Here is a 24081-nt window from a genome sequence, read left to right on the forward strand (position 1 = left end):
ATGTGATGTAGACCACAAACAGCCATGATGTCAGGGGTGTTAGCCCAACTGTGCAGCTGTTCCCCTATTTAGTCATACAGCAGGAAAGAACATACAACACAAAGACTATTAAGTTAAAGGCAAAACCAAAGGGGCTACTACTCCTTTGTTCCTTTCCCATCTTTACTTCACCTTATCTTACTCCCTTGTAAGCCTGCTCCAGGTAGCTGGCACTTTTGCTTATCTGGCACAATGAAACACTTTTAATAAGCAAGTAATTTCCCATGAGATAGACGGAATGAACTTCCCACAGAATCTTTTCTCCAAATTCAGAGCAACATGAAAATTAAGCACACCAAAACTCTCAAATGGATCAAGAGAATCATGGAATTGCAGGGGTTGGAAGGGACCTCAAGAGATCATTGAGTCCTGCTAACGCACATTCCCTACAATAATTTGCCCAGGTAGGCATCCAGCTGGGTCTTGAATATCTCCACAGAAGGAGGCTCTACAACTACTCTGGGCAACCTGTTCCACTGGTCCGTCACTCTTTGTGCAAAGTTCTTATGGAACTTCCTATGTTCAAAATCATGAACTTTTCCAGGTTGGAAGCAAATGAGACAGTAAGCATGGAATACACACTAACTACATGATGTAATGCAGAAATGAGAAACTGGCTAGATCATTTATTCAGGACAGCAGAAAGGGATGAGGAGAATGGAGGGAAGAAAGATAGAACAGGCAAATGGTCGATCCCATCATCTTGGGAAAGAAATGCGGACAGCATCAAATGAAGGCTAAGGGGAGTGAGGTGCAGCAAAGTCATCCCTGGACACCCAACAAACCATCTGAGCCTCTCAACAAACACTCCAGTAGTAAGGTTTAGAACTGGATTAAGGACTGCGTCGGATTTGGGGTAACAACCAGAATAGCTCATGATTTTGACCACAGGAGGGCTCCCAGGTTTCATGAATGCATATGGAAGCCTTTGTAAAAGGTTAGAAATGGATCAAGAAGCAAGGAAGATGAAAGTCTTGGAGCTGCATCCTTAGTTCAGTCCGGATGCTTGCTAAACAAGCTGAGCATGTCACAATGTAATGGTTTTCTTCTTCAGATCAACAAAAGGTACTATTTTCCTGCAGATTTCTTTTTCTCTATTGCCATGAAAGAAATACTAAAAGATGCCAGATCTGAGTTCTCTAAGGCAGCAAATATTTCTACTGATGTTACTGATAAGGAGACTCTTTGAAATCAAATGGTTTTTTACTGGTGTCTGGGAATAACTTTTACTCACATGGTGAAGGACTATCAATGTCTGACCAGCCTGCACCCCACACGGTTTAGACACAGCCTAAAAGAAGATAAAACACAGTCTTGACCTGCTTCATAGAATCATAGAACCATTTAAGTTGGAAAAGTCCTTTAAAATCATAAAGGTCAACCATCAACCCTATCACTACCACATCCACCACTAAACCACGTCCCTAAGAACTACACCTCTTATATACTTCTATGGATGGCAACACTGTCACTTCGCTTGTCAGCATCTTACAATGGCTAACCATCTGCTGCATGAAGAAATTCCATCTGATACATAATTTACATCTCCCCTGGTGGATTTTGAGGCTGGTTCCTCATAATTTTTATTTCTACTGTCTTTTTCTCCTTCATGTGCATCCAGGGAATGGATTACAGAATTCAGCCAGAGGGCACGTAGGTGCAGGCAGGTCTTGCAGTCGATACTGATTAAGAGATACGTGATTAAGAGAGAGGGGTAGGGACAAGTGTTCATGTGGTTGTATGACAGGGGAGGAAGAGGAAGGTAAGTTGCTATTGACTGAAGTTTTCCAGAGCACCATGACCACACATCCCAAAACACCTCCCAAGAGCCAGACTGAGATACAGAAAGGACTAAGAATACAAATGACAAAGTGCATCAGGAAAATGGCAGGTAAAACTACTAAACATCACCACCATTCCTGGGAATTCGTTAGATGAAAAGGACAGATGAGTGGAGAAGATGTTTCTCCATAATTCCCACAGAAGACAATGCTGAGACAGTTTCCATCCTCTGGTGTAGCTGGATTGGGCTCAAATTTCACAGTCCCAGAGGAAAAAATACTGACATAATAGGAAACAGGAATTTTCTCAATTACTATTAACTGGCTAGTTGGTCGAGGCTTGTGTGGAGAATTCCTGGTTTAGGGCATCCAACACTCAATGATGTCAGATACCTCCATGCAAAGCCACTCATAGGTACAAGTCACCACCTCAAACACTCTGAAGAGAGCTTTCACTTACAAAAGTTGGTTTCTGGGTTTAACTGTACTAGAGGAGAAACTGCAGTTATACCCACATCCTCTCCTCTGCAGAGTGTAGGACCTGACAGTACTAAGAGCTAGAAGAGCTGGCAACAGTCCTTGCTGCAAAGATATGCATGTGCACAGAAAGTGCACTAGCTAGGCTGACACTTCAGCTATTTGGAAACAGTGAACAGATCAAAACTGGAAAAAAAAAGTAGAAGGTCAGAAAAAGAATAGTAGAGATAAAGAGATAAGATAGGAAGTTGCCCACTTTGGGAGAGAGAAGATACAGAACGTGTTGAAGGTCCAGGAGATGCTGGCAGAAGGGCATGGGAGCTGGAGAAGATTTATTTGGCAGATTTATGAAGTCCCTGTTGCCCCTGTATCCATCCTCTTATAGATCCATTCTTTACATAGAACAGATGAAATGGCTCGCTTCTTTCTGCACAGGGCCAGGAAACAGAAAACTTCTCAGGAAAACATCCCCTGGCAAAGGATTTCCTCCTTTTCTGTTAAGAGTTTATGATAACAATCCCACTTCTTTTCTAGCAAATTCCAGTTTTAGGGTCAATCAGTTACAGCAGTGCTAATCCACGATTGCTCATTTTGCCTGCTTATCTCTCTCCATGGTGAAACCTGCAGTATTTAGAAAACAGTGGGAAAAGGTAAGGCTCCAGAACTTCAGTGCATACACTGTGGATGCTAATAGCAGGGAAGAGATTTTTCTTTATGAGGGAAGGTCTAAATAGGTTACAACTCAAACTTTTGATTTGTGAAGGCAAAGAAAGCTGTGGTTTCACTTACCGCAGTTGACTGCAGCAATGCTGCTTTTTATGTCAACATACATTTTAGTAAATGTTAGCTTGTACTCTGTAGTGATGGATTGTTTGCAGTAACCTTGGGAATAGTGCTCTTATCTCATATTTACACAACAAGTGCAAAGAAACGAGATTAGGTATTTTTCCACAATGTTGAAAATGTTGGTTTTTTTCTTCTCCTTTCTTGAACAAGGACTGAACTTTAAACATTTCAAACATGCTTGGCCCCACTTGGAAGATGTGTTGTTAATGTGGTACCAATCATTTGCTGGCAAGTCCCACCCTGACTGGAGAATACTCAAACTAGCTTGAGTGCACCTTGTGTCTCAGGTCAAGTGCAACAATTGCGTAGGATGGTAAGAAGGGAAATGGAAAGGAGAGTCACAGAAAGGACTTTTCTGATGAGCAATATCTCCTCCATCTCCCACACAGAGCAGCTGGACAAAACTGAATGGCTCTGTAACATGAATTTAAAGTCAATTAAAGATACTTGAGGAGGGTGTGAGACACCATTGGAACATCAGCTCCAGCTGCTGTAGGTCTGTGTCTTTCAGGTGAGATCTTCAGGACAGATCGCTCTGTCTTCACATTGCGTCTTTTGCTACGATTTTGCCATCTTAACCATACCGTGCCATAGGTCAGGTCACCTGCCTTGCTTTCAGTGCTTATCTACTATTGATTTTGATTTTGTTCTGGTATGCGATTGTGGAAAAGGAGTTAAAAAAAGTAAGTTTCTCTTAGCAGGGATATTCCAGTTGTGTAACTGCCTCTAGAGAATTTTTCTCAAAGCAAAAGAACTTTGTTAGGCATGTAGGACGCTTACAGTTTTTGTTGCTCTGACAATTGCTCAACTGAACTGCCTCCAACTCCTTAAACATGCCTCATATTTACATCACCAATTGCAAACAGTAATTACCCAAACCCTCAAAACTGGTGTTTGCCTGACAGACAAACTCAGTACTTGTTCTCCTCAGCGGACCTCTTCCAGAAGCCAAAGTAATATCAAGAAAGGAAACATGCAACAGAAGCAAACAGTGTTTCATATTTTCAAAACACTCTAACATGAATGCAAAGCAGAGGGGTTCCTTCCTACATGCTGCCCTCAGCTAACATCTACCACAATGAATACAAAAGGGAAATTACAAGTTTGCTTTCAGAAGTCTGTTGTTCCTTCAGAGCCCGTGCTGCTTAAAAGGATTTACAAGGCTTTAGCTTTGCACTGGAGCTTTTGTGTTGATAAGACATCTCTCAACAGGAAAAAAGAACATGCGATTCACAGAGGTCACCACAAACATTCCCCAGCTCAGCGACTTCTGCCAGCATGGTGAAATGAAACAGCAATTCCATACAGCAGCATGGGGCTGAAGAAAAGTGAGGAGAACAGAAGTAAATCCCCAGTATTTATTCTCATGGCAAGAAACTGAGTTTCAAAACAACAAAACATTTCCCTACACACTAACCATTCTTCCTTGAATCTGAGATAAAGCCTCTCTCTCAACAATCAACAATAATTGTGTTTCAAAAGCAAGTTTCTCTAAGCACATAGGAAAAAAAATGCATCTTTCAGAGCTCAAACATTCCGTTGCTATAAATGTCATCTTATTCTGGGAGAAAATAATGGAATGGCATCATTTGCATTAAGAATAATAAACAAACAAACAAACAAACAAACAAAAAAAGGCAACTGATGAATGTCGATGCAACATAGCAGTGGTGGTCTTTGGTTTAGTTTATGAACCAGTACTTACATCATTGCTAAAGTCGGAACTGGAGAAATTAAGTCTTAACTGAAGACTGTTTTAAATCCAGAGGAAATACTCTTTGTATCAGACATAAGAATGTAAAGTTTATTATGGCAGGAAGCCTTGCCAAAAGCTTACAGAAAAATATTTCTGTGCTACCAGACAACCACAAGAGACAACTTTTAAGTTGCAAGGATAGGATGTTTCCCAATGCTTCATATCAGAATTTCCATCCTAACATTTTGGGAGGATTTTAAAGCTCTCATATTTCATGCACTTCTAATTTAAACAGAATTTGGCACCTGGAATAATAAAACTGTCTACTGGTAAGAGGAATCAAATCATTACGATGACCATCAGTGTTAACATGATTAATTCCAGTTTACCACTGTCTCTTAGATGGATGCTACAAGGATGTAAGTTGCGAAAACTGTGGCAGATTAATTTTACTTAGGAGAACTGACTATTCATCTGTGTACATGGCCAAGATGCTTCCCCCCTCTTCCCACCTACATTCGAAGCCCTCAAAGAGAAAACAGATGCAAATCACTTTGGAGCAGAGAGGGAACTCTGAAAGCCCCAAAGATGGCTTTCTAACAGAGCTAGCACTTGTTTCAGCCCTCATTGTTTTTCCAAATTCCTCAACAGGTATTCTACACAGTAATTGATCTTTTACACATTCTAGTACACTGACATTATTGCGAGTCTTTATTAATGCTCCATACTACGTGCCTTGCATAAAAAACAATCCAAGCCAAATCAGGCTATTATCTAGAAATCAGCGTGCAAGCGTTTCTTCCACTGCTTTGGGATTGTGCCATCAGTGTCACGTGGAGGGGCTTGTCAGGATTATGAGACTGACTGCACAGAAATAGCCGACAGAGACTTGGCCTGCTTGACCACCTGATGGTTGTAAATCACATGTGCTGTATGGTGTTCACATTAACAGAAGTTGCGTACGCACAGTCAGGCCAAGGAAGTTCCTCTGAGAATGGGGGTTGGCATTAGGACTTGGAATCAGTCTCAGCTTAGGAGAAAGCTGCACATTATGACCATTAGAGTGAGATACAGGAAATTAGACTTTCTTCTCCTCCTGGTTAAAAATCCGTTGCTGGATTTTCGACAAGATTATCTCCTTCAACACTTGCCTTATTGCAGCTCCCTCAAGGTCAAAGCAAAAGGCAGTGGAGCGGGTATACCCAAGAACCAGCTCAGAGCAGCACTGGGGGAGAAGGGATGTGATGCAGCCTTATGGGTAACAGCAGATACTATCAGCTCATGTCCTCCCCACAAGCTCCAGAGCAGGGCCAATTGGCCCCAAGTGCAGGGAACTCCTGGTGAAGTTATGGTACCAGCCTACCTCCTCTCCCAGATCTGCTACTGCAGCAAAACCTAACCAGCAGTTACTATTGCAGGTGCCATTATGCAGTCTCACTGCTAGGCCCCAGGGCAGGACATCTGAGCCCCTGTCATCCATCTTACCAGAAAACCTAAGCCCTTGAGAAGGCTGAATACGAAAGATGTAGCAGCAGTCAGCTGCTACCAAGTCCCTCTGAAAGTCCCTGTGAAAGGAAACCAAAAGACATTAAAAAAACTGAATGTGTGGTTTATTATATTTAAGATGCTATTTGTCTATAGGGTTTAAATATGTCTGTCACATAGTCAACAGTAAATGAATGTAATTTTACATGTTCAGTATTTTGATACACAGTACAGGACTAAAAGTGTGGTAAAGGAGCATGGGAATTTAGTTATTTCCTTGATTCACGTATCAAATTCTGCAGCACCAGATAAACTCTTGGTGTAAGGACTTAAGCTGCAGTATTGCAAGCGCTACTAAATAAACCAAGAGGCATACCTACATTAAACATTAGAGAAACAAAACAAGTGACACAAGGGTTTAATATTTAAGATTTGATACAAGATTAAAATACTAATATTTTTAATGTCCTGGTTTCAAATTAATAAATATAAAAACAATATAAAAATATACACCAGTTGATAAAAGAATGCACTGAGCAAGGTTAGAAAGCTAAATTTCACTTTCAAATGTATGCAGGTATGTCTTTAGGGAGAGGATTTCTGTGTAGCTGCGACTGGTCTTTCGGAAGAAGTCCAAGCTTGTGAGCTGCTCGATGTCCCGCACCCGTGCAGTGTGCATCTTAAGAAGATCTTCAACCCACTTTGATTCATCTTCCAGGCTCTGAAATGAAAAAAAACAAAATGTTTATAACTTTTCACATCTAAAGTTAACTCCGAAAGTGAAAGTAGCTTTTCCAGACATTAGGACAATTAACAAGGACTATAGTCACCTGGAAAAGCTGATTTCATGTTGTAGGTATTTCAGGACAGGCTTACAACTTTAGAAAATTCATTGGTCACCATATAAAAAAAAATTGTCACTGAAAGAGCTCCATATCAATCAGCTGTTCCGTGTCACCAAAACCCAAACCCTCACACGTGCCCCATTTTTAAACATTATTCTCATCTGATTTGCAACTCAAATGGGGACCAGGCCAACTGTGTTCTGGGCTGCATTAAAAAAGGGGTGGCCACCAGGGAGAGGGAGGTGATTGTTCCCCTCTACTCAGCTCTTGTGAGGCCCCATCTGCAGTACTGCATCCAAACCTGGGGCCCCCAGTGCAGGAAGGATGTGGAGCTCTTGGAGCGGGTCCAGAGGAGGGCCACTAAGATGATTCTCTCCTATAAGGAAAGGTTGAGGGAACGAGGATTGTTTAGCTTGGTGAAGAGAAGGCTCCAGGGAGACCTCATTGTGGCCTTCCAGTACTTGAAGGGAGCACATTAACAGGAGGGGGAATGGCTGTTTACATGAGTTGATAGTGACAGGACAAGGGGGAATGGTTTTCAACAGAGACAGGAGATGTTCAGGTTGGATATTAGGAGGAAGTTTTTCACACAGAGGGTGGTGAGGCACTGGAACAGGTTGCCCAAGGAGGCTGTGGATGCCCCATCCCTGGAGGCATTCAAGGCCAGGCTGGATGTGGCTCTGGGCAGCCTGGTCTGCTGGTTGGTGATCCCGCATATAGCAGGGGGTTGAAACTAGATGATCACTGAGGTCCTTTTCAACCCAGGCCATTCTACGATTCTATGACTCAACTAACACAGTATTATTTTAATCTTTCCACCTTATTTTTTGTTGACCTCTTTGATACCTTACACAACTGGGACTACACCTTTTATTGGTAGCTGGAAAATACTGCTATTAAAACATATATATTACTCACAGATAGGAAAAAAAAAAACACAAAAAACAGCCCCAAAAGCCAAACAAACAAACAAAAAACCTTTCACTAGATGTCTGACAATATGAAAAACAATCAGGAAGGTGCTGCTGCCAGAGTGATGGGGTTGGACTGCGTGGGTGTAATCTCCCTTAGGGAACTGCTCCAAGAGGCACAGGCAGTCACCACATCAGCTCCCTGCTGCTCACCTTGTACCAGATCCAGCATATGTTGGAGCCATCCACAACCTAATTTATCTCACTACAGAAATCAGAAAAATCTGCCTTGCAAAACCCTGCAGTTACAGGCTGTTTGAGTGTGTTGAATCAGCCCAGTGTCATGTTCCAAGCACCCCTGGGGACATGGTGAGGAACAGACCTGGAAAAAGAACGGGGCAAATAGGACTTTTTCCCCTCTGTCCGTGCAGGCTGGTACATCTGGGGACGTGCATCAGGAACAGAGGGGTTGAGCCTCAGGTTGAGGCTCATGTATGTGACCTAGAAATCTAGCTGATAAAATTTGTCTTTCTGGGCTTGCTCCAAGTGAGTCTCTGATGGCCTCAGAGGATGTCTCCCTCCAAAACACACCCTCACGAAGCTACAGTCATGCCAGAGCCTAACCGAAACAGAAGATGTCCCACAGACCAGTTTATGGGTCACTCTGTAAAGCCCAGGAGGGTGAGCTTGATGGTTTGTACAGAGAGAACACAAAGTACTAGTTTAGTCACAACCAGCTGCTCTAAAGCAAATGTCCATCTGTCAACAAATGACATTTGCTCATTTATTTTACACTTTTCAGCTCCAAACCCACTTTCTTCTCCACACTGGAAGCATGGCCCAAAACCATGACTGGAGCATGAAATAAAGATCCTTACTAAGATGGAAAAGAAAGGAGTGTGCCCTGCTCTTTCTCCTCCATCTGGGGTGCCATGGCGCAGGAGCACCACAAGGCAGCCTGCAGCCATGGGAATAGAAGAGTCCTAGTCAGCCAGTCGCATTGCTTGTCTGCAGACAGGCCTCAGCAAGGCTAAATGCAAACACTGTAACATTTCTCTTGTCTTCAAACCACCTTCTGATCAGCAAATCTGCTCTGGACAGAGCTCACAGGACTGTCGGGTTTGTTTCAAACCACGTCCAGTGACACAGCATTTCCATGAGCCTAGAAGATTGGTCAACTGGTCCACACTAATTTTTCCATTCCATAAATGGCCCACAAAATCTCACCTCAAGCAGCAAGGATTTTAAGCACAGTGATCAGTTAGTATGGTATATATTGTTGTGGAAATGAAGTGTACATTGAAAATGATGTTTTTCTCCATCTTTGCTTGTTAGTCTCACTTCAGCAGTACAGTGGGTCTTAGAAATAAAAAATAACTATCGAGAACTTGGAGGTAAATAGAAAAAAGCAATAAAATAGGAAACTAACCTAAAATCCAGATATCAGATATTCTATGAAAAAGAACTCCTGTATTACCCATCTCTCAAATATCAGATTGTTGGCTGGAAAGCTCAAGATGACCAGAGTTATATAGGTGGGTGAGGAACTTTCTTGTCAAAAAAGAAATTTAGAGTCACCACAGAAAAAGGAACTGTGTACTAGAGGACGTTTCTAGTAGTTCCTCCAGCTTTGGTTTTGGAAAGGATTTTTATTTAGTATTTTCATACATGCTTTTTGTGCCAAGGTCATTAGTTTGCTACTAAAAGCAACTGGGAGCTCTTGTCAGTGCAGAGGAAGGCTGGAACACCATACTGCAGGATGCAGATGACGGAGTCCCTGGTATAGTATGAAATTTGGTTACCCGTGTTGACAGTAAGAATTTCTGCTAACCTGGGAGATTTTCAGGTGAAACAGTAGATAGAAGGAAAGGTCGTGGGTGTGCTGGTTTATTATGCGATATTGTGAGCCACCTTTATAATGCAGCTATAGAAGAAGCAAATCCTAGATAGTACCAGAGGAATGATGTGAAATGGAAAGATAATCATTTCCATTTTGAGGTATAAGCTGGAATACTTTATCTCATTCGTGTTCCAGAAAAAAAGTCAGACAGGAATAGATACAGAGGAAGGCTAATAAAATGCTCTTCCTCTCTTACAAGAAGAGCATAAAAGATCCCGGTCACCCATGAACAGAGAAAAGTATGTGCTTTGAGAATCATCGTAAATCATCAGCAGGGATAAATCCCAAAGAAGACCACTGAAGGGCTATTTAAGCCATAGAAAAATGTTGACACAAGAATAAATGGGTATAACCTCACCATGAATAAACACAGTTTGGAAATGGAACAAATTCTAATGAGAAGAGTAGTGGTGTTCTCCAACGGCTGTGTGAGGAGAGAGAAAGTATGTGTGACAAGAGCAGAGCTGAGGAAAGCTAATATTTCTTTACATCTGAAAAGAAAGCTGTGGAGAGGCTAGGGGAAAATTCTTACATTATCCCAAGCATTTAATCTGTGAACTATGTAAGGTTTTAGACAGTCACTTCTTTGAATATGTGAGATGAAATATCAAGTGCAAAAGTAAGACAAACTGCATTGGAATAGCAAAATTTTGCTTGTTCTTTCACTCAAGAACTACAGTTCTTGATATATTTTTCAACTGCTTCTTTATTACGTCAAGCATAGTGCAACAGCTGCTAATGAGCTCGTATAGCAGAAATGAAGGTACTCTAAATACATATACCATAAGTAGCATGACCAACAGAGAAAAGAAGCTTGGGTTGGAATGTAAGAAATCGAAGAGTAAAAATTATTACAAGCCATTCTTAAAAAAGATTTCAGGATTTTAAAAGCACAATGACACACAATAGAAGGAAGAAAAAAATCACAAACAGGCAGAAATACAAGGACAGATAAATGCCAGATAGTAACTTGCAGATCCCCAACTAGACCTTCATTCAGATGAAGGCAGGCTGGAATAAAATCACAGTGAAATACCTTGAAGACTTTCCAAGTCTTCTGATAGAAGACATCTCTGCCCAAAACAGTTAAGAGTCTAAATGAAGGGAATCCAGACCTGCTCAAGAGAGGAGTACTGCTCCAAAAGCGTGGTTTCAAACAGAGTGACCTGAAAGTAGGCGATGTTTGATGAATGAGAAAGAAACAGTGTTCCAGGTGAATTGTGTACAGAGTTGGAATTACTATTTCTGCTTGTAGCTGGAATAGGAGTCTTAACTTTTTGTGCCAATACAAAATTCATAACATTAATGTGTTCATTCAGGAAACAGACTCCTGGCAGCCTATAGTGAAGCGTCTGTGTGCAGGAATCCGCACAGCTGTGTAATGGGAGAACAAGTTCAGGCGGAAGGACAAGTCTAAATACAGCTGCCTGGGAGGACTGCTGTCCTTGCAGAGTGCTGGAGCTCATGGGGACCCTAATGGCTCTCCTGCCACACCATCAGCTGTAGGGCATTTGTGCTGCTTTCTGCAGTTCTGAGCAAACTGAAGCCTTTGTACTTCACCAAGATTCCTATACTACAGCATTTTTCATCCAAAAGGAAGATAGAAAAGGAATGAGGAGGGTGGCTCATCATCTTTGATCTCTGGTAAAGAGAATCTTAATTTTTCCCTTGAATTGAGACATGATCTGGAACCAGCAAGAGCTACTGGCAGCTCTGCCTTCAGCAGGTTTTAGCATACAGTTTAACGCTGTGTGGGTTGGATGTAATCGTGCCGTCTGATGCATCCAGACTGCAAGAGCAGACAGATTATATTGTACCTGCATATGGAAACAGACCTCCATAAAAACATTAGGCTGGCTGCCAGCACAATACATCTACTCACACAGTCTTTTTCAGCCTGAGGTTACTCTGGCAGTGTCTGCCAAAGCATAGAAGCCCACACACTGTTTACAGCCAACCTAATGTATTTTAGTTCTTCCAGACAATTTTAGGTGCAGTAATAGTTCCACATTTTCTCTGTTACCCCCATTTTTCATAGACGAGTACTCCTGTCTAATGAGTTGAACGTGACTGAGTCAATACCATGTACTTTCATTTAAGATCATCTAACAGCTAACTAGCGTCTTCCCTGGGAATATGCCAGGGAACATTTACCATCAGGCAGCAGAACTTACATTGCAGCTCTCATCGTTGTCAGGCCGGTGGGGAAGGATGTACGAGAGAACAGAGAGTGGTCCATCACACTTGTCGGCTGGCTGAGTGAAATCTAAACAGCTGGTTATGATGGCATAGTAATGAGTAGGAACAGGGATGGCACTGCCTTCCACAAACCTGGGAAAGTAAAGCAAACGTTTGCCCACAAAGGACTAATCCATTTGGAAGAAGAATTACACAGACAATGTGGTCTTTCCTTCCTTACGTGTGAGGATGCATGTACTTGTTAAGATGTGTTTGATTCACAAGCTCGATTTGAAAATGAGCGTTTCAGTTAGATCATGTTTTGATACTGTGCCACAGAAACACCACATGCCAATGCTGAAAGGTTTCTTCAGTTCAGGGAAACAGAGAGCAAGTTTTACAGAATTAACAAAAGCTTAGAGTGTCTAACTCAATAGCAGTATGGTGTGCTCTGGTACCCAGTTGCAACTCTAAGCTTCCAGACAGCTTTAGAGAAAACATTATTTGGAATATAAATCAGCTTCGTCTGAAGGACTCAAGGTGAAGAGTTACGTGGCGAGTTGCCATTCCCTTAATTTTTGCCCTGTCTTATTCTGTCTCAATGAACCATTTTGGACAGAGCCACGAAATTCAACCCCTTCTCAAAATCAAATGAAGTGCAAACAATAAATTGTTTGAGATAAAGTTATCACTAAAAGAAACAGCAGCAAACCAATTTAAATACAAATTCTTACTGTTTGATCTTTTCAGGTGTGTCATGTAAACCATCGTAGTCATAGTCAAAGATTGGTCCACTTATAACATTGACTCCATTTCGTTCAGTGGCATATCTCTTCACTAAAACCCTTTGGAAATAGTTCCATACCTCTATGGGGGAGAAAAAAAAAAACAACAACAACTAAAATTTGGATAAACATATTAACATGTCAAGATTGTAAATAATTTTTTTTTGCATGAAGATAAAAATCCAGTGGGCATCATTCAGACAATAGGAGAGGAAATCACAGACTAAGCTTTACAGGTTTACTGCAACTTCATTCTGTTTTGGTCAATAAAGCCTGTTCAGAATTCTTTGTTCTCTCTTGAATTTTTTTTCCCCAACTAGCAATAAAGGAAATGCATGGTCCCATCCTAAGCCTGGCATTGCCCTAGACATTGCACAGAGAGTTTGCTGTTCCTTCACTGCCAGCAGAAGCAGCTATTCTCACACTTTTGATGTCCCTGTAAACATTTCCTTTGTCCTCCTTATCTAATTACTGGGTATGTTGGTTTTTCCTTTTTTTTTTTCTTTTTTAATTCACAAAAGGAAATAGTACCATGATTAAAAGCAAAGCTCAAATATTTTAGAAGTCAGGGAAATACAAAGGTCATATTATTTCTCACAAATATTCATTGAATATAAAAAGTCCAACCTCTAAATCAGGTGCCATCTAGGATGGCCAAATTATAACAAAGCATCTCATTAAGGCAGAGGTTTGCCCAGTAGAGATTAACCATGATTTTTGTGAAAAGCATGACACTTTCTCCCACTACAACCTTCTGAATCTTAACAAGTTGTTTACAGAGACTCGCTGAGAAATACACTGGGATCTCCAGTTGCATAATTGTTTTCCTTCTTTTTTTCCCCTTTTTATTTTAACACTAACAAAAGTGTGTGCAAGCAAAACAGCTCTAACTTAAGTTAACTTTTGCCTTGCCAGCTCAGACTGCTTAGCTCATGGTTCCCCAGCACTGACAGCAGCACCAGCCTCAAGAACTTCCTTCCCCAGTGTGTTTTGCCAAATAGATGCTCAGGCTGGTGCAGAGGCACCCACAAGCTGGTCTAACAAGAACCTCAGCTGCAGTAACCACTTGGCAGTCCCACTCCTCCAGCTGCTCACTCCTTTGATGCATCAGCCTTAACAACAAAAATAGCCCCAAAAGGAAAGATTTTTGCAGCTGAATCGGTTCCCACATTGGTTTTCCACTTGCAGCCACACAGACAGCAATGCCAGTGCTGCAGCCTCGGGGCATGATCCTGCAGCTCCCCTAAAGTGGGAACTGCTTAAGCCAGCTCCATGTAACGAGTGGTCTGAGCTCTGCATTGCAACCTGCACATGTATACTAGTTCATAATTCCCCAGGAGTACTACAAGTTACAACCTTTGTTCTCAGGTGATTCTTCACTCGGTTCTGATGAAGTTGGTGGCACTGGGATAAAAAGCACTGCTGGTGGTGTGTTGTTCTCCTGTGATGAGCATCTCAGCAAATTTACATAGACTAAATTAGCATAAAAAGCAGTTTTATGAAGTGATTTTAGAGCGGGAAATCCCCAATAATTTTGCTCTCTATAATCAGTTAAGTGTGCCTTTCTTCAAATTTCCAGCAAACATCACCATTTGTTCCTACTCAGAGGTTTTGCAGTTAAAAGCACTCTTCTTAGGCTAAAAAGAAAAAGCCTCCCATAGTCTTTGATGTTTATCCAAACCTCCCTGGCCTAAAATCTGAATTGGAAATCTCACAAGAACAGGCTCTTGAGATTCTTTCAAGGCTTCCCAATTCCTGCCAAGCCAAAAAATGCCACCAGAATAGTTTGATGGTTTTCCTACTTCTTGGCAACGCTCGAGAGAAAAGTGATGTTCAGACAAAAGGAACTTTAATACTATATCCTTGCAGCACTGAAAGTTTCAGTTGGTTTTAAGTCATTCCTCACTTTCCATAAATTGGTTTGTTTTTCCTTTTTCTTGAAAGGTAATAAAAATGTTTGGTCTACCTCTAAGGGTAGGGATAGAAAAATCAAAGGTGCTCCAGATGCCACTTGTCCCTGAACTACAACATGCTAAGTGCACACTCCCAGACTGCTTCTGTTGGGAAGTAAAAACATGTTGTCTGAGTACATTTTGCACAAACTGAGGTCACAAACAAGAAAATCTGAATGGTTTTGTACAAACTGACTTTGACACTTCAGCAAAATTGCTGAACTCCAGGAACTGACTCTGCCTGTGCTCTTAGCCCAGCAGCAAGGAAAACAAACCCTCCCTAAACCTTACATGTTTCTTGTGGTACAAAAAGCCTGTGCCTTGAACTGAGATTCCCACGTATATTATCTGCTGCTTAGAGGTAATTGGATTTATGTTCTAAATTTCTCCCATCCATTCATTCCACAGTTCAGCAGACATTTTAAAAAATGTTACAAGCTTGGGAAAAAGAGACAAAGCCATAGAAACAACACTTACTTTTGAAAGCAGGATACATTGGAATGACATTTGTTATTAGAAATGCATCATACTTTGCTTCTGCAGAGGAACTTAGTTCTGAAAAAAGAAAAATATCGATGAGATGAAATGTCAGAATTCAAAGAACATAAAAATGTTTTCAAAAGTGGTTTTAGTGAGTAACCAAATGGAATACTATCATCAAAACAGAAGTCAGCTGTTCTGTGTGCTTTCATAAAACAGTCACACAATTTATAGGCAGAGGGCTGTGGGATTATCTTCCAGTTCTGAGCAAGACTTCAGCATGAGTAATTCTACATCAGAAATCCATTCTAAACTCTTTCAGCCACTGTATAAGGAAGGCAGAGCAATGAAGTTCACTTCTGTGACGCAGCAAAGTTGTTTCCCATGAACATTTACTAAATATACAAGTTTTTTTTCAAAGACTTGACAAATATATCTGCACCAGAACACTCATTTACAGAGATTTTCTACTAGCACTGTTTCTGGAGATGGTAGAATTCTATTTTGTTTTTATACTGTGCAACAATCTAATATGGACTTACACATTATATATATTTATTCTTCTGTTGTTTGAAGTCAAAATTATGAATCAAATAGATTTCCAGCTTATATGTGCCAATATATGTCCATTGATATTAAAAGGCCAGCTTTTGAAGACTGTCTTACAGCTTGTGCTTCTAGTCTGTGCAACTCTGCTTTCACCTTTGTTTTTATTAACTCAAGAGGTACACTTTATCTTTTTCACGCATTAAGCTAAGTTCCAGTTTGGAGTACCTCTCCAGTCTTGTGAAAGTGAGAGGTCACAGTCATGATGGCAACTTCTGGCATTCAGCCCTTGGTCCTGAGCACATGCAGCAAGAATAATGTATCCATCCCATCTGGCATCATATGTGATGCTAGTGCTGAACCAGGTCCTCTGTGTGAAGGAGGGAATCACCCCAGGAAGTTGAGAAATTGGAGGATTCCTACCTATATTTTTTCTCAACAATCTCAAAAAAAAAAAAACCCTTGAGTCCCTTTCCATTTCCATCTGGGTTTTTTTCATACCTAAGTTTTTCTGTAGTTGAACAGAAATTTATAAAACCACTATTTGTTATTTTAAAAATGAAATGAAGTGTCGTGCATATAAATGACATTCAAGTCCTTGAATTCTGTAGACTTGCTACTGAACTTACGAGGAGGGAAGAGGAAGCCGTAGGAGAGCTGCTTGTCACCTCTGTAGGCTGAGCAGCTCTGGCTGTTTCCTGGAGATATGCGGAGATCGGGCCTGACACAGCTGGCCAGGTGCTCTGGCACACCGGATACCTCTGCCTGCATTGAGCAGTGAAAGAAATGTAATTCCAGCTCTTATAGCTAAAAGAAAATGGCATCTGGTCGTCTACAGATTGTAAGTCTACATTGTGTACAGTGATCCGTACCACAGCTCTACAACCAAGTCTGCCCCTCCTTCAGGCAGCTGAAATTCAAATGAAGTAGCTGATTGAAAGAAATGGGGAAGACAAATGCCCCCTGAGAAAAGCTGAGAGTTAAAATGAAAACAGGAAAAGAAATATTCAAACAATCTGCCTTAAAAATTCGTTTCTCCTACAGTATTATTTTCAGTGGCATTTGGGAGATAATTTCTGATCGGAAAATCTGTTTGGGAAAGGGGATTCTACAAATTCAAAAACACACATAGCAAATAGACTTTCCAGGATTTTTTTTAGAGCAATTTCCAAGAGAAAAGTCATCACCAACCTGTTTGGAAATAGTGTAGGATGTCCAGAGAGGCATCAGGAATGTTTCACTGTAGCCACTTTCAAAGTCATGGTGGTGCAAGATATTGTACTTTGTGCGGTACAGCACTGCGGGGCGCCCGTACAGAAGATGCTTCTCTACAGATCAGATGAAATTACACTTAAATTTATCACTCAAAACCTTGAAGTTGAAAAAAAAAACTGCTAAGGATATCCTGTAACATAGGGAATAGCTGTTCTTCAATAGTTTTGATTGGGATCCCACTTCCAGGCTCAAAATTCACTTCGAGCTTATAAGTTTTCTCTGCAGTTGAGAAACTGTTGGGGTCATAATATGTTTCTCCAGGCACAGGAGACAAGGATCTCTGTGTCTACATTTGAAGCACGTGAGGTGAAAATCATTTTGTTGCCTTAAATCTGCTCTCATCCTATCACTCACTGTCTCAGTTTTCCTGTTTTTCTCCTCTTCCTCTGTTTTCTGTACAACACTAAGATCTTCACAAAAGGAAGGCAAAGGAGTCTACTCAATAAAAGAGTTTTGTTGGTTTTATTTTTCACTTGGCTGATACAGATGATATTCATGCTATTTTCTGTCAGAAATATCAAATTAAAACAAAACAAAAAACCCTTTTCCTAACTTCGGCTACCAAAAACACTTCCAAATCCATACAATTTGCTTTTCTTCTGCTCTTCTGATGTGTTATGGTTAAGTGTCACTAGATATCTCTGATAATTTTTTTTATTTTTTCATAAACAAAAATTAAACAAGGTAGAGGAAAAACAAATTTCCTGGCTAATCTTGCACTGTGCTGCATTCATTCATTTTGATAACCAATCGGAAAACAGGTTTGGCTTGCTTTTGGAAATCAAAGCATAGAAATGAGGTAACCAGCCTAAACGCTGTTCATAGATAGGCATTTAACTTTAAAGAAAAGGGCATCTTTTATTAGTGTTTGAGTCCAAATAGAAGATATTTTTATAGGATGCAGAAAATAAGTAGGAAAAACCTTGTGTAAGGACAAAGATGAAAAACTTCCCTTCTTCGAGAGAAGCTGAAGGAATTCTTCCTGCTGCTTATGAATAACAATCATGTTCAGGTAAATGTTCCCCAAATGGGACAGGTGAATTACCAACTAAATGCAGGAAGATCCAAGAATGCACGCTATAGCCTGTCACAAAATATAACAAAATAACTGATACAAAGTAGAACTTTTTGTTGTTCTCATAAGGGAAATCTACCTAGTTCCACATAACTGACAGCTCACAAACAAGTAACTGAAAAAGACACAAATGCTTATTTCTTAAAATACAGCAAAAGTATTTTTTTTTATACTACTGGAATGAGGAAGCATCCAAACCTAAACAAAATAAAGATGTTGAGACATCCAGGAGCACAACTACTTGTTTTTTTGTTTCTTTTTCCTTTTTTTTTTTTTTTCTTTTCTAATGCTTGAAATAGCTACAGCCAGGAGTAGCCCATCACTAATTGTAAAAATCAGTTTAGCAAGATGGAAGCTGTAAAAAGGCAATTTACTCACAGAAAAATTAACAGTTTCACCTGCAGAAACTAAAGGATAGGCTGCACTGCCTGCTCACAGAAGTAAAACTAAAGCAGCTTTGTAAGGAATCTCAGTCATCTGATTATCTGAAGTATCTCCAGTCTAAACCTTTCTAAACTTAAGTCTAAATTCACAGAATCACAGAATTGTAGGAGTTGGAAGGGACCTGGGAGAAACACTGGTAGTGAAGGACAAAGTTGCACTGAGCATCCCTGAACCAGGAACTGCTGATGTATTTGTTTGATGAAAGTTGAGTGGATAACCTGCACTCTAAAAAACAAGCACTACAAGCCAATCAGGAGTTGTCAAAGAAGCTGCACCATGCTCTCCACTGATGATCTGCTGAAACACCCAATCAGTGCTGGAAAACCAGTGTGCAGATGTGGTCTATGTTTTTTACCCCATCTATTTCTTGTGCTTAAATAGAGCACTGCTTCATGCTCTTTCTCTTTTCCTCCTTTCTCTGCTTCTACAGCAGAGATTAAATCTCCTAACAGTGATGAAAAAGAACTAAAACTTGTCTCACTTCAAGGGATTCTTCAGTTCTGATCACAGCAAAAGGTAGTGTGCACTTTGCCATGTGAGCAGCAGTTAGTCTTGCCCACATAAATTATATATGTCTGTGTGTTCTTTTGACAGTTATTTGAAAAGTTGATTTACTACACATTAACTAAAATTAAACAGGAACTTGTTTGGTATCAGTGATGCAAATTAGCTTGCAAAAGAAAACAGAAATAGCTTTTATTAACTGATGCAGCAAGCTCTTACCTTCTGTTCCCTTGACATGAAAGCGCTTGTTGAGTTCATCCAACTTGTTCTTCTCAAGAATAGAAAAAAGACAAAGATTAGGATCACTGGAGCATCTTGTTGTACTAGGCATCTAGCAAAGCAAAACTAACACTATAAAACAAAGACAACTGTTTTGTTTCCTGTTTCCAAGAAGCAATAATTGTTCCAGATGCAAAGAACATTTCACAGGAAGGATCTGGGAAATTCCTGCAGATCAAACACTCTCAAAATAGCTATAATGACTATAAACTTTATTAGACAGTTGTGGCTAACAGTGGGAGTATCAACAGATACTAACACTTACCTTATCATCACATGTACATCCTATATCAAAATCTGATGCAGAAGGCAGAGCTACAGGATAAAGTGGCTTAGCAACTTCATCTGGCACAGTTGGTTTATAAACATTGGCTCTTAGCAGGTGATTCAAACTTCCATGGGTCCCATTATTGGGAGCAGGCTTTAATCCAAGCAGATCTGTGGAAACACCCAAGGAAAGTTAATGATGGTTAGACTGGAAACATATGTATTTAGCAGTAAATATACTTAGCAAAGATATTTATTTGCAATACTGTTTACATCTATGCCATGCTAATGAATGCTTTTAATGTAATAAAAATAAAAATGCTAATCCAAAACATAAAATTGCAAATCCTGCCTGAATAACATGGTAGACTGTATGAAAAGAAGGTTAATTTGCATGAAGACACCAGAAAACCATTTTATTATAACTACTGCAGTTTCCAACACAAACCTACAGTCCAACCATCTGGAACACAGTGTTATTAGTAACCTGCTTTGCACATATGGGCTAACTGCCTTTTTGATACTTCATGTTTGAAAAAAAAAAAAAGAGTAAATAAGTTAATTATACATTCAGCTAGCAAGTTTTATTCCTGTGTTAAATCATTATTAAATAAAAGACTGTACAGAATATCAGAATGCATCATCAGTAAAAGTTTAGGAAATATAATAATATTAGGAAATGCCATAGAAAGCTAATTGATGCCCCTGAACTGCTCCCTGAAACATGGAGGTACAGAAGCCTCCTTCCTAGACTAATGAGGTCTGTATATGCAAATGTGCGCTGTAGTGGTGCATATTTGATTTGTGCCAATCTGCATGCAGCAGAACTATGTTAATACATTTTATTGGCAAGCTGCTAAAGTAGAGCAAGCCCAGCCCCCTGAGAAATGCCCTCAGTTAGTGTTTGGAAGGAGACCCTGGGGAAGGGATGCTGGGAGAGAGACAGGGCCTGAGCCCAGAGGTGTCTAATAAACCCTTATGGTTAAAGCAGCATGTTTCTCTTACAACTCCTCAAGCAGGCAGCTTACCACACATGACATTGTAAAGTTCAATGTTTTCAAAGGGAGGTACTTTGGTCTTGTATTTGAATGTAGGTCCATAACCTATGAAGACAGTCTTAAAAAAAAAAAAAAAAAAAAAAAAAAAAAGAGTGAGAAGAATACAGAAGAACAACTTTAAATCATAGGGTTTATTTCAGTGAATATTTACATTTTAGAGATCTCAAATATCTTCTGGCTTAACAACACTTCTGTAAAGATTACTGCATTGCTCGTACCTGCATGCTGTTTATCTTGTTGTCATAGCCATGGTCTCCATGGAAGAAACACTTTCCTGTTGGTTTCTTGTAAACATCCACAGCTTTCCTAAATTGAAAAAGTATTAGCTATTTTCTCAGCTTGTGACTGAAAACTGTTTTACAAAATGTGTGGAAAAATAAGTATTGCACCCTAAGAAGTATAATTATCAGCTTGCTCCTGAACACTTTTTTGCATTTGATTCCACCAGGGCCATGTATAAGCAAGCCATGCAGTGGACTGGACTATCCTACAAATTCATTTATTCGTGTGTATTAAAATTATGCCCTGCAAAAATTTGATTCAAGCCTTGTAAATTACTAGAGCTTCCAGTACAGCAACCGGGTCAAAAACAACCATTTTTCTGGTTGTGAGTATACAATTAATTACACTAACAAATGGATCACTAGTGAATCAGATTTCGGAACATATAAATAATAAATAAAGGAAATATGTTGATGCAATTAATAAAAAAATAATAAACTTGACCCTCCAGCCTAATCCCATCAATTCCAGTAAAAATCTTAAAATTAAAAATTTTGATAGGCCTAAAATTCTGTCTACTTCTTTGAGATGTACGTGAGCCCTAGCCACAGAAACTATACAAGGCAAATGGCCAACTGCCTAGTGAAATTATGCAAGAAAGCATTTGGAGCTTCTCATTCACTGCTTCAGCAGAATGATCCTTGCATAATTCACAGCACGGTATGCACAGATGTCAAAAGGCATTTACAACACACCTTGTGTTTGCCTGGCAGCTATATAGGTAAAGAAAATTGCCATGATTTAAAGCTCATAACAGAGTGGCATATGCTAAAATCTCTGTCATTTTCCAGGAACCACTGAGTCAGCTCTATGCGTTAAGACCCAGTCGTTCTCTGCTGTAATATAAGATGTGGCAAAAGATCAAAGCAAGAAAAGCAGAATACATTAAATCAGAAACTCATAAGCCAAGGCAACTCCTCTTCTGCTCACACAGAATCACAGAATCACAGAATTGTAGGGGTTGGAAGGGACCTCCAGAGATCATCGAGTCCAACCCCCTGCCAAAGCAGATTCCCTACAGCAGGTTGCACAGCTCGGCATCCAGGCAGGTCTTGAACATCTCCAGAGAAGGAGACTCCACCACCTCCCTGGGCAGCCTGTTCCAGTGCTCCGTCACCTCGCTGTAAAGAAGTTCTTGTGCACATTTGTGCAATTTGTGCACACAATTTCCTATGCTGCAGTTTCCAGCCGTTTCCCCTTGTCCTGTCTCCACTCACCACTGAAAAGAGTCTGTCCTCACCATTCTGCCCCCCACACCTTAGATATTTATAGACCTGGATCAGGTCCCCTCTCAGTCTTCTTTTCTCAAGGCTGAACAGACCCAGTTCACTCAGCCTTTCCTCATAGGAGAGATGCTCCAGGCGCCTCACCATCTTTGTGGCCCTCCGCTGGACTCTTTCCAAGAGATCCCTGTCTTTTTTGCTCACTCTGTTGTTTTTTTCCATCATTTTGAACCAAGAGCATTAAAAATTGTCCATGCTTTATAACTGAAAATTCAGAGGCAAATGGCAAAGGCCAAGCCAAAACAGGGTTTGCTTTGACAGAAAGCATCCTGTTTAGCTGTGGATTTGTTTTGCAACAAAATACAATGCAGACATTTCAGTGATGAGCCTATACTACTCTTTCACATGTTCTCAGCTTTACATTCACTATGTAAATATCTCAATTTTCTTTCCATTTACCCTGTATGTCCACCCAGCCTCTTGTACCCTAACTTCTCCAGTCCTCCCATATTCCTCACTACCTGGTTGGAGTAAGTTTGCACCTTACTAAAAAAGTTTATCAGTTCCTATATATAAGCTAATTAGTCAAAAAACACAGTTGTTTGGGAAAGGAAAGTAATTTGGGTTTCTCTCTTTCATCCAACAACTATTTTTCCAAACTGGGACCATGAACCTAATGAATCTCACCAGGAGTTCAAAACTGCTCCTGTTCCCAGATGGCAGGAGGAGGACACTGGAGACAAAATAGTCCCAGGTCTTGTTTTCTCAGAAAGAAAAACACACTGACACTAGGCTGAAAGCAAAGTTTACCTTGCTACATGCCACTTGCGATCGACCAATAAATGGACATCTTCAATTCGTCTATTGTAAGCATAATGCAAGCGTTTAGGAAGGTGATGTTTCAAGTATGGCTTAAAGTGCTGGTCTGGCTTCCTGCACTGTAAAATAAATGGTTGCAGATGACACTGCTGTCAATTAGCTCAGAGGCACATGAAACCCTGAAGTACAGAAATGAAGCTGTTAAGTGCATTATCGATGATGTCTTGGAAGCAATGTCGTTCTAGATACGTGGTTCAGTCATTTCTTTGCAACATTTACATAAAATCAGGGCACATGGAGCAATCAAAAGATTTTTGGAAAATTTCATTCTCATGGAAGTCTTTTTGAAAGCATCATGTAAAATGTCATGCTTACTTAAGAATAAAATTCTTCAACTGTGAGCTAACCAAACCCAAGATTAAATTTCAGAGGAAAGATAAATGCTGAAAATACATCTCGTCTGCAGATATATTTAAAGCACTTTGGTTAGCAAATCTCTTTTTTTTTTTTTTTTTTTTTTAATGAGTTTTTATTTAAAATACTTTTTTTCCATTAAGCTGGGTTATGGTTGAAGGCTATCAAATGAGCTTTTTCAGCATCTTCAAATTGCTAGTAAAATATTTATCCTAAAAGATTATTTGCCATTTCTGAAGGAACAGACAAATAGATAAACAGATAAATAGGAGGGAATGTTGAATAATGTCCAAATTAGGACACAAAGTGAGCAGTGCGAAATACTTACTGTAAGGTTGGCAACAATCACTTTAGGGTCATCTGTTAAGCAAACAAAAAGGAAAGAGAAAGAGAAAAGTATTAATAAAATAAGACATTTGCAGAAGATGTCACAAGGTCAGAATTTATACTTACAGAAGGATTCTTCCTAGAGGTTGGCTGATATTTACTAAAAGAATGCATCAGTTGGGATATGCTGAAT

The 24081-nt window shown here is 40.1% G+C and overlaps 1 protein-coding gene and 1 long non-coding RNA gene across 12 annotated transcripts in view; one reads left to right on the top strand and one right to left on the bottom strand.

Moving 5' to 3' along the window:
* Positions 1–24081, top strand: part of LOC128090897 (uncharacterized) — a 71636-nt gene that overhangs the window by 21207 nt on the left and 26348 nt on the right. The gene's annotated exons all lie outside the window — the stretch shown is intronic.
* Positions 6433–24081, bottom strand: part of ENPP2 (ectonucleotide pyrophosphatase/phosphodiesterase 2) — a 100029-nt gene continuing 82380 nt past the window's right edge. For 8 of the 11 annotated variants that reach the window (XM_052703628.1, XM_052703629.1, XM_052703618.1 and 5 more), the window contains 12 exons: positions 23890–23921; positions 23139–23266; positions 21042–21129; positions 20794–20881; positions 19764–19936; positions 19439–19490; positions 17113–17249; positions 16551–16686; positions 15373–15450; positions 12893–13025; positions 12155–12311; positions 6433–7045 (listed from right to left, as the gene is read on the bottom strand). In XM_052703628.1, the coding sequence (XP_052559588.1) occupies positions 6875–7045; positions 12155–12311; positions 12893–13025; positions 15373–15450; positions 16551–16686; positions 17113–17249; positions 19439–19490; positions 19764–19936; positions 20794–20881; positions 21042–21129; positions 23139–23266; positions 23890–23921 (1373 nt within the window). In that variant the 3' untranslated portion in view covers positions 6433–6874. Of the gene's footprint in view, positions 7046–10797; positions 11147–12154; positions 12312–12892; positions 13026–15372; positions 15451–16550; positions 16687–17112; positions 17250–19438; positions 19491–19763; positions 19937–20793; positions 20882–21041; positions 21130–23138; positions 23267–23889; positions 23922–24081 lie in introns of those variants that run through there. The other 3 variants (XM_052703620.1, XM_052703626.1, XM_052703621.1) reach the window with 2 other exon arrangements.

The sequence above is a fragment of the Tympanuchus pallidicinctus genome, unplaced genomic scaffold, assembly GCF_026119805.1.
Source record: "Tympanuchus pallidicinctus isolate F22 unplaced genomic scaffold, pur_lepc_1.0 scaffold5, whole genome shotgun sequence".
Lineage (NCBI taxonomy): Eukaryota > Metazoa > Chordata > Aves > Galliformes > Phasianidae > Tympanuchus > Tympanuchus pallidicinctus.